Source organism: Gossypium hirsutum, chromosome D05 (genome assembly GCF_007990345.1).
Source record: "Gossypium hirsutum isolate 1008001.06 chromosome D05, Gossypium_hirsutum_v2.1, whole genome shotgun sequence".
Classification (NCBI taxonomy): domain Eukaryota; kingdom Viridiplantae; phylum Streptophyta; class Magnoliopsida; order Malvales; family Malvaceae; genus Gossypium; species Gossypium hirsutum.
This window is the reverse complement of record NC_053441.1, coordinates 35776849-35792040: the sequence shown is the minus strand read 5'-3', so window position 1 is coordinate 35792040 and position 15192 is coordinate 35776849. Positions and strand designations below refer to the sequence as shown.

The 15192-nt window shown below is 36.1% G+C and overlaps 1 protein-coding gene across 5 annotated transcripts; it reads right to left on the bottom strand.

The window, feature by feature from the left end:
• Positions 1–618: 618 nt before the first annotated feature.
• On the bottom strand, positions 619–6501 carry LOC107903931 (uncharacterized). Of its 5 annotated transcripts, XM_016830153.2 has the most exons (5): positions 5817–6501; positions 4709–4747; positions 4137–4372; positions 3197–3989; positions 619–3058 (listed from the first exon to the last, which is right to left on the bottom strand). In XM_016830153.2, the coding sequence occupies exons 3-5, from the start codon at positions 4368–4370 to the stop codon at positions 861–863; spliced, it is 3225 nt and encodes a 1074-aa protein (XP_016685642.1). In that variant the 5' UTR covers positions 4371–4372; positions 4709–4747; positions 5817–6501; the 3' UTR covers positions 619–860. The 5 variants fall into 5 exon arrangements, with proteins under 5 accessions (XP_016685642.1, XP_016685638.1, XP_016685639.1 ...); XM_016830149.2 differs by having other exon boundaries at positions 4137–4747; XM_016830150.2 differs by lacking the exon at positions 4709–4747 and having other exon boundaries at positions 4137–4387.
• Between the last annotated feature and the right edge of the window lie 8691 nt (positions 6502–15192).

Here is a 15192-nt window from a genome sequence, read left to right as displayed (position 1 = left end):
TTTTATAATATAAAATTTTCTATTGAAACAAGTAATAACACTATCACAATCATTTCCCGGTTGACTTTTCAAAAGCTTATAACTAACCTTTTTAATTAGTGAACGAATATTTCAGTTTTAATTAAATTAAAATCTAATAAAATTTTATAAAATTGGAAGTGAAACATTCTAATAAGGAGGAGGAGAAGAAAGGAAGATTGGAAAAGGTAAGTTGGATGAAAAATAGACATAAGGCAATAATTGGATGCGATCATCACATTTTAACTCTCAACTAAAAGCTTAGAATCACATTTTCCTCCACGCTCCTCTTCTTCACGTGTTCCCCCTCAAACCACATTAAAATTTCAACTAGTTTCAGGACCAGAACTTCCAACAGTTCCTGCTCCACCCGCTCTAATCCAAACTCACTTAGCTTCAAATGTTATTATTATTCATTAAATACAACCATTTGACATTTTTATATCACAATAATGGTTGCCTTACATTACATGCCTAACCTTTGTTGTGGTAAAAAGACACAACCATCCAGCTTATGCTTCTCTATCTGTAATAGCATTACGTTTCCAGACATTTACCAAAATAAACCAACCAGACAAGTAAAATTCGGTGCCACGTATCTTGGGAACAATTCATCCAACATTATTTATGGATAATACAAGTTGTTTGTAACCTAACCACCCCAAGACACACAATCCAGTGTACCCAAATTTCATGATTTTTTTTTTTTAAATGTACAAAGGCAAGACCCCCATGGATAATTGATAAAACCTGCCGATGAAGCAAACAATGAACTACTTCCCTCTATAGTATTTTTTTTCTCAATCAATACATTAAAATCCTGTTTTCAATCCGTTACTAGGTTAATGCAAGACAAGAGATGGAGGATTACCTGCGGGGCATCTCTGCCTGCGAGGCCGCCTAGTTGTCTTCCCCCATCCTGTAAGGCTTCTATCCTCCAACCCCACTTCCATATTACTAAAATGCTGCATCAATGGTGTGCATGTTGTCGCAGCTACCGAAGCCGGAGGAGAGGAGTTTGTTACCAACGATCGCCTCCCCCTGCCACACCCACTTCTGGTGGCGTTTCTTCTTGTCAATCCCGATTGCCATGAATGTCCAGTTGCTCTCATAAGCCCTCCAAATGTCTGAAGATCTTCGGTTACCTCGTGCCTTGATAGGGAAGCAAGGCCTGGAAGGATGTCCCTTCGGAAGTCCCTCCGCTGCCTTCCTCGCCTTCCCTGGCCCTTTCGCGTTCGAGTTGTTAACAAAGAAATAGTCCCAGTTTCTTCCACTTTAAGGTTTTCAGGAACCAGAGGTTCAGGCATATAATCCTCTTCCTTGGTCTCTGCTAATTTCAAAACCATCAATTCAAAATTATCAATCTCTTCCAATGAAGATTCATCTCGATCCCCAACTTTAACTCTTGAAAAAGCCTCAACCTTGCTCTCAAGATCCTCGCCAAAAGAGGAAATTGTCTCGACGAACCAATTAAGGGGGTCTATCTCAGCAGTTTCAGATAGATTGCAATTGACATCATCCAAATGGCTGTAAAGACCTGATGATGAGATGGCAACTATTGCCTCAGCTGCACTCTTAATAACTTCATACTGCAAGCAATCATCTTTGTTTTGCACCGATTGTGGAAGTAGAGCACATGCCTTTCCTGATAATTCTTCTGCATAAATGGCATCCTCAGGCTCGGGAGCCGGCAGAGCTTCCAAATCTATCCCTCCAGTCATCTTCATGCTAGTGCTAGGAACAGAGGGTATAAAAGAAGCATCATTCTCATCAACACAGGAGTTCAAGTCAATTTCAGGTCTGAAACTTGAAAAGTTTGTATTCACTTCCTTCTCTATGACAGAATTCTCTGCAACAGTGTCTTGGCCCACATCTGGAATCGTGGCATCACAAGGTAAGTTAATATCAAGTAACCTATTTCTCCCCTTATTTTCTGCTTCACCTTCAGCTGGCTGAGAAACAGATACATGCGGGGAGGTAAAAGAAGACTCATTCTTAGAAATATAACATCTCTCAAAAATGGGAATCCCTAGAATTTTTTTATTGTGCAGGCATTCATTTATTTCACTCCTGCTGGCACCGATATTATTGGAGAATGGAACTGACTTCATATCCTGTATCAAAATTTGGTTGAAGCCATTTCCGCTCTCATTTTTAATGGTTGACTGCTCTGGAGAAGATTGAGTGAAGCTCAACTCTCCAACGTTCAAATCCATTCCTGCAACAGGGGACTCATTCTTACAAGCAGGCTTGGCTCGCAGCCATGGCAGACCTGGAAGATGGTCCTCGTGCTTTCTTCCTCCATCTATTTGATAACCATGTTGCAAAACAGGTTCATTAGAAGAACTATTTAAACGCCTCACATTCAAATTCACATCACTTGTAGATTTCATATCTACGCTACTTGAGCAATTGTAGAGCTTAGTTGAACCATGAGTGGTGAAGTGCTCAAAGACCCCCTTACTATCATTACTACAGTTTGGGTAATCATAACCGAATCGAATTGCAGGTTCGTTGGACCCTGATGATGATCCATGATAAAATCCATTCCGTTTGGGCAATTCACCTCCAAAACCTCGGTTAAGTCTAGAATTGCAACTCGCCTGCCACTTCTCACCAAAAATCCCATTGCTTTGGGGTGCTATCACGGAACTCTTACTACCGGATGAATTAAAAAATGGGTGACTCTGAACTGACATTGACTTCTGGCTTAGGCCACTAGAAGGCTTTTCCCAAGAGGAAACTGAATGAGACCACTGCTTTACCGCATTGGAAGAAGCAAATGGATTCAAACTAGGTATATTGGAAGTCGTGATTAAATCTGGATAACTGTTATTAGAGATTTCACAATTTCTTCCTGGAACTTCTAAGCCGTGAAGCATTCTCTCTCTAGAGAGATCTGCCTTGCTTTGATCAGTCAGAGAAAAAGCTGGAGGATCACGGGCTTTGTCAAAAAGAACGCGTACCTGCTGAGATGATGCAGGCAACTTCTCAGGCTGAAAACCTTGAGAAGTAGTTACTAAGTTGCTTTTACCATTCCCTGCAAAGCAAGACAATATTCACATGAGATAATCAGAACAACATGCAAAATTATGACAGAGACCGAGTCTCACTTTTTTTTTTTTTTTTTTTGTCTAGCACCAAAAAGAAAATAATAGACAAAACATTATCTATGGACCTGCTTCAAGCACATGGGAAAAGAATCCTCTAGCATTTCCATTGCTTTCAGCATGTATATTATTTGTGGAACTATTATCACTTCGAAGATGAGAATTCACAGAAATTTCTTTTGACAAACCAAGCTCTTGCTTAGGTTTCACAGACAGTCCACGGCCTCCATGATAGGCGTCATGGCAATCAGAATATGCAGAATTATTGGTTTCTTCGATCTGAATAGGCTCATTCAAGTCGGCCAAACTATTTTTACCCTTCAAACATCTTGAAGCATCGCCTGAGCAACCAGTGTTCCCAACATCACCACGGAATAGCTTCTCAGCGTTCTCAGGCCTGGTATTCCCATTACCACCTGGAAGATATCTTGACATGCCAGATTCTAAGTCATCCTTGAACTGCACTGCTTCTTCAGGATCAATGTACTCATCCGCCGGAAGTTGAAGATCAAACATTTTCCTTCTCATTTTTGTGGGTCTGCACTCTAGCACCTCAACATCCTTTGAGTTACCTCCATTTTGTGACAGAAAGGAACCAGCTTGGATACTGCTTCCCTTCATGAAACTCAGGGGAGAATGACTATGCTCAACACCAGATATCAATGGTCTAGCACAAATGGAGTTTGCCTCAGGGAAGCTGGGGATATGCCATTTATGAGCATTTTCAGTTGTAATTTGCGAAGCTAATGGGCTTGATGACAATGATGGCCCAATAGGAATCTGATTTTTTTGTAATTGTTTCTTCTTTATTTCATCCATCAACTCCCTTTGAATCCTGTACAAGCGATGAAGCTCAGACACCTGGATAAAGACAGAAACCTCAGATATTTAAATATCTACGAAACAAAATGAAGAGTAAAAACAAGCAACGGTCAACTTCATCAAACATGACACGTAAAAGCCTTATACAACTAAACACAGGCTAACAGACAGTAGAGACCCCATTACCTGAGTCTTGAATGTCGCCTCATGCTCAAGCATAGTTTGCTTCAAAACATCCTTATGACGCCCAGGATATGCATCGGGTATGGTCCTCGGGAAAAAACTACTGTAATACCGACCATTGGTCAAGGTGTTATCCCCATAATAAAGTGGCCAGCTACAACTGTTAGAGTCCTCATTGAGATCCCTCATTGAGCAATAGCCTGGAAGATAGCTTTTAGACTGCACTTTTGTTCCCATTCCTGAAATCAACAAGTCTAGCTAATTCGATATAAACAAGCAATCAAGAGTACTAGAATCTTAATAACTATTGGCCTAAGGAAATTACTTGCTTAATTAATTACAAGTAAATATCAAAAGAGAGAAATTTTCTCTACTTCTCTTAGTATGAATAACTTTTTAAAAGATGTGAGAAAAATTCTCTAGCGGAGTTGGATTTTGTTTAAAAACTTGGAACATTAGTCATTGGAACAAAATAGGACACCCTTCCACTGCTAATGCACAGATCCTATCCCGCATGAACCCAAAAACAAACAAAAATAACAACAATCACAAGCAATTATGAGATGAATGCCTACGATCAAAAAGCAACCCAAGAAGAAGGAGCTTCAAACCACCTGTAACATCAAAGTGACAAAACCCAGTTGAATGCCTCGCCAATGGTGGTTTCACAAAAAAATATAGAAAATAAGAAAACTTCAACGATGATTGAATGATCAAAACCTAACAACTTGCTAAGGCACCAAACATAATTGAAGGAACCACTTCTATATTTACCAAACAATATTGAAGAAAAATCGCCCTCATTGATGTTATCCCCACTTTAAATGATGCATGCTACAACAACAGTCTCATCAACTAAGAAGCTCACGGAAATCATACATAAAAATAGCCATTAAACCATCGAATCGTCACACCTTTCTTTGGTAGAATATGTCCATACTCTAAAATAGTTCCTATACATAGTTCCAGGCTTCCAGCTAAAATGTTAAAAAGTTTAGCCCTATCATCTATGGTAAGGTATCAAATCATAAATTCATAACTAATGCCACCAAAAGTAGACGCATAAAAACCAAGATTTAGGAGTTATAATACAAGTCCATACATCATTAATTAAAAACCATACTCACTTCATAAGCATATTGAAAATTCCCAGACAAAGACAGAATTCAGCGGGAAAAAAGGAGCTAAAAAAGAAAATTAGGAACCCTATGATCAAGAAAGCACAATCCTATTATATTTATGAAGCATATGGGACATTAATAATAGACTAGATCCCACATAACTAATACCTAAATTTATATGACAGATTAGCAAATAATAACATCTAAACATTTCATTAGAAAAGCTATAATCATCTATCAAATCAAAATTACCAACAAACCCAATCCAGAAACCATAAACTGGAAATCAAAAGCAAACAAAAATATCTAAAAAAGGAGGAGGAGGAAACCTACAGTTGAGCTAAAGGGGTTAATTAACTCAATTACAAAGCCACTATACCACCCCCAGAACTTATCAGACTTGAAAAAAGGGGGAAAAACTCAGGCAAAAAGGAACAAATAAATAAATGAAAGGAAAGAAAAGAAAAGAAAATCCAATTGACTAAATCATTAGCTCATTTTTTTTAAAAAGAATCTATAAGTAAAATTAACAGAGTGTGGGAAAAAAATAACAGAATTTTACCTCAGACCCACATCCTCTCCTCACCCTTCCTTCAAGATTCTCCCATGGATTTAGCTCTTTTTACTTTCGCATCACAGATAACCCATAGCTCCCAAACTTCCCCAGAGAATAAACAAAGTACAAATCTTTACCCCCCCCCCCAAAAAAAATACAGCTAAAAAAACAACCAAGTGGATGTTCTCCTGACACCATTAAAGGAGCTTAGATCACCATCAGATTGAATTAACAAACAGCATGAAATTTCGATCTACAGGACCTCTCTTCTCTCTCTCTCTCTTAAAAAAATAAACAAAGAATAATTGTTGAAGTTCTAAATTTTAATTTATGTTTCTAGAGAGAGAGAAGAAAAAAAGGTTTAAAGGGGCCAAAAAAAAAAAGAGAGTTGATTTGCTTTGGTTTGGGAAGAGGGGATTTTAGAGAGAGAAAGAAAGAAAGAAAGAGAGAGATCCCAGATAAGAAATGAAATCTTTCACACAAACAAACGACCCTTCTAAGAACAGTGACATGAAATTTGTCAACATCCGGTCGCTTTTTATTCTCTGCTTTTTCTTCACTTCTCCTCTCTCGCATTTTCTTTTTTCATTTTTATTTATTTTTCTCTCCTTGGGTTTTTCAGAAACTACACCTATACTATAATCAGATATTATTATTTAGAGGAACAGAATTTCTAGATTCTCTCTACCTTCCTTGCTTTTTACTCTTTTTTTCAGATATTTAACAAAATTATACAAATCCCAGCTTTATCCATTTTTAAAGACTTTTAAACTTCAAATTTTACCTCTTTAATTTATTTTCTTAAAACTAATAATTATTGTCGCTGAATATTTAATGAAGAACTGCAACTTGAATATTATTTTTGCATCGGGTTGCGGTTGAATTCAACTGTTACATGAATCCAATAAATTAAATATGATATTAGGTCGGACATTTATCATTTTAAATTTCAATTTCAATTCCTTTATTATTCCATTATTTAAATCTAGATATTTGTAGAAAAAATGAAAAAGAAATCCTAAGCCAAAAGGTGTAATAGTAATTAATTAGTGGTTAATTAGATTCATTCTAATCAGTGATTAATTAGTTAATACATAACATACAACAGACATAAATGGGGTCCTCTAACACTGTTTTGTGTTAAAAAGATGAGTTTTCTTCAGGTTTAAGACACATAATTACCAAATTAGTTTTATTTTTCAATAAATATGATGTTTCTTAAATAAAATCTTGAGTTCGATTGTCCCATTATTTAAAATTTTAATATAATTATTAAATACAGAAAAATCCACTTAATTAGCAAAGGAAAATGGAAAATTACCACTATGGGTTAGAGTAATTAATTATTCAAACGTCTAATTAAGTGAAACCATTAATCTTTAACTACTAATTTATAATTATATGTTTCCTTTTTTAATCAATTGTTATGATTATGGTAAGAATTTTTTTACAAAAAGAAAATGATGTTTTACATGGTGGAAGTGGACTACAACTCACATAGTTAATTAAGTTATTAATTTACAATTTCCACGAAATTAAATATTAAATAATCTGCCCAATTTCTCAATATAAGGTAACATGTTACAGGAGGATAAAAGGATAATGACAAAAATACGAGTTAAATTATGAGTTTGTCAGAAATTATTACATGTTTTTGGGTTTTTAGGAAAAAATTAAGATTTTATATCAATTTTTTTTAATATGCGGGAGAATAGGTCGATTTAGGAGAGAAATAAAAAAGGCATCCAGCAAAACGTATTTTCAGCCAACAATAAAAAAGTCCGATAGCAAACCTTTTTCTAACAACTAATTTTCTTCCTTTTGCATTCAAGTTTCATTCTCTCAATTCTCTCAATTCTCTAACTTTTTAGTTCTTAAATTTTTATTTAATTTCTCTCCAAATTTTGTTGTTTTAATTTTATATTTCATAATTTCTTTGTTTTTAATTAATTTTTATAATTGCAATTCGGCTTATTTGTTTCGCTGGCAAGCACATTTTTAGTATCCAATTGTAAATGGTAAGAAAATATTATTAATTTTTTAAATTTTAATTAAGTTCATTATTAAGTTGTTAACATTATTAATTTTATATTTTTTATGTTTATATAATCAAGCCAAATATCAGATTTTAGAGACGTACTTACACAATTTAACTACAAGGGCACCGCATGTTATTGAACAACACTTGTAAGAGGCGAGATTCTTGCACGTGTCTCGTATGCTCAAGGGGACTAAATTGGATCCCACACTTATCAGCGCTTTGATAGAAAGATGAAGACCCGAGACACACATATTCCATCTTCCTTGTTGTGAGTGTACAATTGCACTCGAGGACGTAGCTTTACAACTCGATTTACTGGTAGATGGGTCAGTCGTAATGAGGGTAATGGTCGTTGGCGATTGGAGCACAATTTGCGAGCAACTATTAGGCAAGATGTCGAACAAGTTTTTTAGTAGTCGAGTAGAGATGAAATGGTTGGAAAAAAAATTTCAATTATATCAACAACTCCGCGAGTCCATTGAAAAGAGGTTACTTGGAGGTCTTCTAATGCCCGATAAATCTCGAAATCTAGTTCATTTAAGGTGGCTACTACAACTCGTCGACTTGAAAGAAGCAGGGTAACTCAGTTGGGGATTAGTTGTGTTGGCCACATTGTACCGAGAGATGTGTCAGGTGACACAACTACAAAAAATTAAAATCAGTGGTTGCATACTCTTTCTACAATCATAGGCATGGTACCAACTACCATTTTTACGTCCTCGAGTAAACACCCTTTATTCTTTCTCACTCGTAATAATGTAAAATTCATTTGATAATATAGTTATCATAATATTTTTTTCATTATTATATTTTTGAAATAACATATTATTTGAATAGGTGAAACAATGAGTCGAGTCATGTTGGTATAATGGACAAGCTCGAAGATATCAGCTACTGTTAGATCAATGATTGAAAGTCGAGGTTAGTTTTTGAATTTTAAAATTATATAATATTTACGTAAGGATTTGAAATTTAGTATTAGGTAGATAATAATATTTATAATTTCGTACTATAGTTTGAATGGATGTTATACGCTGATCCGATAATTCAAGAATGCATCCCGACTGAATTTTTGGCCAATCATAATATGTGGCACGTGAAGGTGCCATTGATAGTTTTCACGAAGATAGAGATGCACAAATTTGATTGAGTGATGCGTCAGTTCGAGTTTAGGCAAAGTATTACGACGTCATCCCAGGACATTGAAGAACTGCACAAGGTCAACTTGCAATGGAGAACCAACGAAGATTGGGCAAAATTCCACGATAAATATATCTACATTTGGGAACATGGGTACGATTTTGGACCAAACAATGAAAAACTCTTTTCCCTTAGACCAAACGATTGCGGAAATATGCAAGCTCATTTGCAGATCAGTTACAAAACTTGGGACATACCGATTCAGTACCTGACACTATTGCCACAAATCATTATATGATTTATCCCACATGTTATGCATCTTTTCCATAGCCTTCTATTTTATAACTCATGCCATGTAGTACAGCACAGTATAATCGTACTGACTACAAATATTGGCAATCAAAACCAACACGAGAATCCTAGGACTCATTTTCACCATAGATAAGATAATGTCAGAGATCATGTTAGAATCTAATTTAGAATGATCCTGTGTCATACCTACAATAACATAAGTATTTCAAAATAAGTAATACAATCTCAAAGATGAGGTCAGATTCTAATCTTGAATAATTGTGTGACATACCTGCGACAACACAAGTATGTGGAGCATTATATTTTTTAATTGTCCAGAACTCCATCTTATTTCTCACAGATATCATGATTTTTCATGAACATCTATTGTCACGCATTGCACACTTGGCCTCAAATTTTTCTAATTGGGATTAATTAACATGGAAGTCGACCACATGATTTATATTGTACCACTTCACTGCAACAACAAAAAAAGCATATTTCAAAGAAAACTCAATTCTAACTTATAAATCACTGACATTTAAAGAAGAACTTGCATGGTCCAGTCTTCTATGAGGGAATTCTGGAAATTCTAACCCACCTTCAGCATGGAGGCCGACATCATACATGTGGGCCAAATGTGCATATGATGTGAAATCCGGATGGGTTCTTCTAGCATTTTCGAATCTTCACCGTCAGAACCACTCTTTTTTAGTTCAGAAGATAATGCAATTTCCAAACCACTCAGCTCGAACTCCTGGATTGGATCATTATCAGATTCAGAACCCTCTTTATTTTTAGCTCCCTCTTCGTTCTAGCTCCATGTTTATTATCAACCCCGGTTGGATGTCCCTTCACTGGTATAGGTTGTAAGAAGTACATCATTCATTCTTGTATACCTTATGTTAAAACCAAAATCACTTGCAATTACCTAAAGGGCTTTTCGATATAATCAACTTATTATTTTTCTTCATCTCTACCAAAGTAGTATCCTTAACCTCCCTATTCGAAACCTATGACGTAGTTGGGAGCAAGAGGACTTTCAAGGAGAGGAGTGACTATGACAGTAGAGAAAAGATGAAAGTCCTTTCGGGCCGACAACGATTGTTATAATTAAAGAACTCCTTAATAACTACAACCACTACCGTCTTGACTCGAGTTTTATCTTCTCTGCACCGCCACAGTCACTCCCCTCTTAAAAGTCATCTTGCATCCAACTCTGTCACAGGTTTTGAAATATTAGGTTAAGGATACTACTTTTGGTGGAGATGGAGAAACAGAATAAGTTGATTATATTGGAAAGTCTATTTGTTTTTCCTATAATTATGGTCTTAAACTTATGTATGGGGCTTATAAAGCATCATTTTCCGGTATCATGAAACTTGAACCCGTGACTGCATAACCACTGCTAATTAGGCACCCGAGTTATATTCTAACTCGTGACTGCATAACCATCGTCAACTAGGAGCCTTAGTTATACTTCAACTTGTGACTGTATAAGCACTATGAAATTGGAGCCTGAGTTGCAATGCGGTAGGTTTCTAAGGTGATGGTTTCATTCTAACATGGCAGATGAAATGTATGGGTCTTTAAGTGCTATTGCATCACCGTGAACTCAAATATACCTTAAAACTATCACAATGTCTACCTCATACACAAACACAAATAAATCTTTCTCTTCAAATTTCCAACATCGAACACAAAAAAAAAAAGAGTTTTGGAGAGAGAAACATCTCCAAAATTGGTCTATTTTCCTAAATATCACAAAAATCGGCTGAAAACCCAAAATTTTTTTTCCAATATCAGCATGTACTTCAAATTTACCTGATATTTTAATATGTTTTAAAAACATTTTTTTTTAATTTTCATTGTGAAATATAATTTTTTTGCAAAATGGTAAATGGTATTTTTTAAATATATTAATCAATATGTAAATTTAAAAAGAAATTATCTTTTTTGCTATGGGGTTTAAGAGAATAATTTTAATTTTTTAGTTATAGTGCTATATTAGATTAATTATCCAAAAAATAATATAATTTTAATTAGTAAAAAAAATAAAGTAAGAAGACAAATGAATAAACATCATAAACTAGTAATTAGCTTGATAAATGTTTCCTGTAGGAATTGATAACTTCATTGCATTATCTCGTGAAATTCATTTTATTAAGCTACAGAAATGGATGATTTAATTAATTAAAATGATGCAGCATTTTTAATGAGCTTGCAGAAAAATCCAATTTTTTTTTTAAAAAATCCAACAGAATTCAAACCAGAAATTTGTATGGTTGGATTTGGTTCAAGATGTGACAAATATGGCCCAACTTATTAAGTATGAATCAAGAAATTAAAAAACTTTGTATACATATCAAATAAATCTGTAATGATTCCACCCACCCTTTCTTTCTTTCATTGAAATTTATTAATTATACCTTAATCTTATTTGTGGTCCCTTAAATACTTCTGCATTCATCATTTTCATGGAAAATGTGTGAAGCTTTCCCATCTTTTAATTATTCTCGCTATATACACTTAGAGATTTATATATGTGTATATCTATCGGAAATATGATTTATTCTCATTACAATGATTTGACCTTTTTAGGTGTGTTGAAGCTTGATTGATTTTGTTCTTTGTTTTAATTAAATCGTTTTGGGGGTCACGTTACAATGACTTAATTTCAACAATTACGAGAAAATGACCTCCAAGAAACATGTTTTTTAATTATTTGGATTGCATATAGTTATACATTAAAGATCACCAACTTGAAATCTAAATAACATCCAGATTGCTTACCCGCAACTTAAATAGACTCTGCCAGAACAATGTGTACGAGACATATAGCGAGAGGTCAGCAGGGGGAGCTCGCATCATTAGCTCACACGTGTCGAAAGGAGTTTACAGTCTCAACTCGTGCATATGTCCTAGAGCAGTACATATGTATAAATACCTAATTGTCCCCTTCAATGAAAAACATGCTCGAGGCCCACTCAGATTGTCAGTCCTATGAATAGTGGATCAAATCGTGAATAGTAGAGTCAAGTCATGAATAGTGATAATATGTATAAATACCTAATTATCCCCTTCAATGAAAAACAACGAAAAAATACTCAAAATTGGCGTGGTGAGCGTGGACACACTTCCGACCAATAGAATTCTCTCAGTCTGATGATCATAATGGCTCATCCAAATGAAAAATTTTTCGTTAATCTTTCGTCTGGCAAGACTAGAGCCTCAGATTCTGACAGCCAACCTGCTAGAACAGATTTATTTGCTAATTGGTTTGCCGACTGGCTGGAGAACTTGGGTAATGTGTCCCATCCGAGAGTTTCGAGCTCATCCGACTTCAATCTTCCCACCGAGCTAGGGCTATCACTTCCCCCTAATCAAGAGGCACTACGCAAGAGTTTTTTTGCTTTTCAGGAATAAATTGGGCTAATGAAGGAACAAATGGTTGCACAGAAAGTACAAATGGAGTAACAACAAACCATCCAACAAGAGTTGTTGAAGCAAAATGAGGAGCTAAAAAGAAATGGTACAATCTAATAATTCTGATTTTCATGATAATGTAACCATGCAAGAGGAAGTTCCAAGCTTGCGTGCAAGGGGATGGCAAGGTGAAATAGATGCATTGCGGTGAGACGTGAAGGCATTGAATCCAGAAGCTCAAGACATGGATTGACTTTCTCCTTTAACAATCCTTTGGCCCCAGAGTTAGCGACAATAAGTTTACCACGGGACTTCAAAGTCCCGAAGGACATGTTTGAATGCATGAGGGACTCGCAAGCCCACATGATGCAATACAATAATTATATGAATATGTTAGGAGCTTCAGATTCAGCGAAGTGCAAAGCTTTCTTTACAACACTCAAAGGGAGTGCAAAGGATTGGTATTTATCCCTTCTCCATAGCTTGATTCAAAGTTTTTCCTAGTTGGGTCAGATGTTTTTGGGAAGATTCAAGGCTCATAGGACGATATGAGCACACCTATGGGATTGACGTCAGTGAGGCAGAGAGAAGGAAAGCCTCTTCAGGACTACGTACAGTGATTTCATGCAGCGACTGTAAAAAAACCTTGAAGACTAGTGAGTCATTGATGCCTTTATTATGAGAGTGAAAAATGAGCACGTACAGTACTCTTTTACTAATAATAGGTCACAGGGTTTGGTGAACCTATATGAGCGAGCTCACAAGTTCGCAAAAGCAGAAGAGATTAAGAGGGCGACGCGTGGCACATTTTGAAGAGATGGTCAGTAGTTCAAAGAAAGAGAAGGAGCTCGCAATAGGCAGTGATCACCCACTTAGGCCTCACGTGCCTAAAGCGATAGACAGTAGACAACACAAGCACTAAGAAGTTCTCCTAGTGCCCCTCAAAGATCTCCACTTGATACGAGCACGCCCCGCGAACATCATCGAGCAAGTCTGTCAAGCCGAGCATTGACATGTTGGCAAGCTGATCCCAGCTCGTTTCCAGCTCCACGAGCTCCGTCTAGCTCAAATCCAGCTTATTCAAGCTCGATCCAACTTGCCTGAGCTAAACCGAGCTCACTCCTAGCTCATATTTAGCTCACGAGCTAAACCTTAGCTCAACTTCAGCTTAGGAGTTTAGCCTCAGCTCAACTTTAGCTCACGAGCTAAAACTTAGCTCATTTTAGTTTAAACTCGGTTTTTTCTTTAATACATTAAATAAAATTTGCACATATTCATTTAAGCATTAAACTTGTCTTATATTAATATTTGTTATTAATATATCATTGTCATTATATAAATTGATTATGTTCACATAGCCGAATTAATGCATGACATTAATGTGTTCACATCATGCCGAATTTATGAGTGTTCATGAGATGTCTTAATGACTTGTTTATTTCATGTAGGTACATTCCTTTGGACGGTACAATGTATGAATGAAGAAACATCTCTTTTGGGCATTCCACACTCATGAATGAAGAAGTATTAAATGCTGGTGCATGTACGGCTAGATGCAATGTTTCTACAAATTCATGCATGTGTCGAATGCATGTATGGACATTAAAGGCTAGTCCATGAATGGATCAAATGCATGGGATGATAGAATGCATGAATGGCTTAAGTGCATGTATGGTGGCTGTCTCTTAACTTTCCAAGGCACTTATTCGGCCAAGAAGTAGCTGCTAACTAATTCTATGTTGACCATAGAGCTCCTTGAGCATGTTCACACTTTGAATTGACCTATAGGCTACTACACATGCATGGATGGGTTCAAGAACGTCCAAGGGAAGGAATTAACTCAATAATTCAACACATTGATTGAATTAAGTGCATGCACAAAGGGGAGAACGAATTTACTAGGTTCATGCTACCATTTATGAACTTACATGCCATTAAAGTGTTTAATTATGAAGATACATGGTCCATACAAGTGCATGAACGTCCCAAGGAGATGAATGCAACCTTTTGGTGCACATACAAGTCACTTGAAGCCTTTCTTTATGACTAAGCATTCATGCACAAACTAAGGGGGAAGAAAGTGTCCATTCAGCTAGTGCATGAATCTGCCGAATTTATGAACTATTTTAATACATTAGTGTGAACGTTTTTATTATTGTGTGAACACCTAGATGCCGAATTTGAATGGTCATCTATGTGCCTATAAATATTTGTTTTCTTTCATTTGTAAAGGACTTTTGACTTTTGATCATTTGAATGAACTTTGTTCAAAGAGTGAGTTTTCTCATCTCTAAATTCGTACGAGTTTCGATCTGACTTATCTAGCGTGCTAGTGGCGTCTATCGTTCTCTTTTGAACTTATCAGCTTGCTTTGGTGTGGCGTTCAACCTTCTACAATTCCGCAATCCCACCTTGAACCGAATAGAAATCGGGGTGACACTTTTAGTGTTGAATCGTTTCTGGTGTTTAAGCTCATTTATCCAT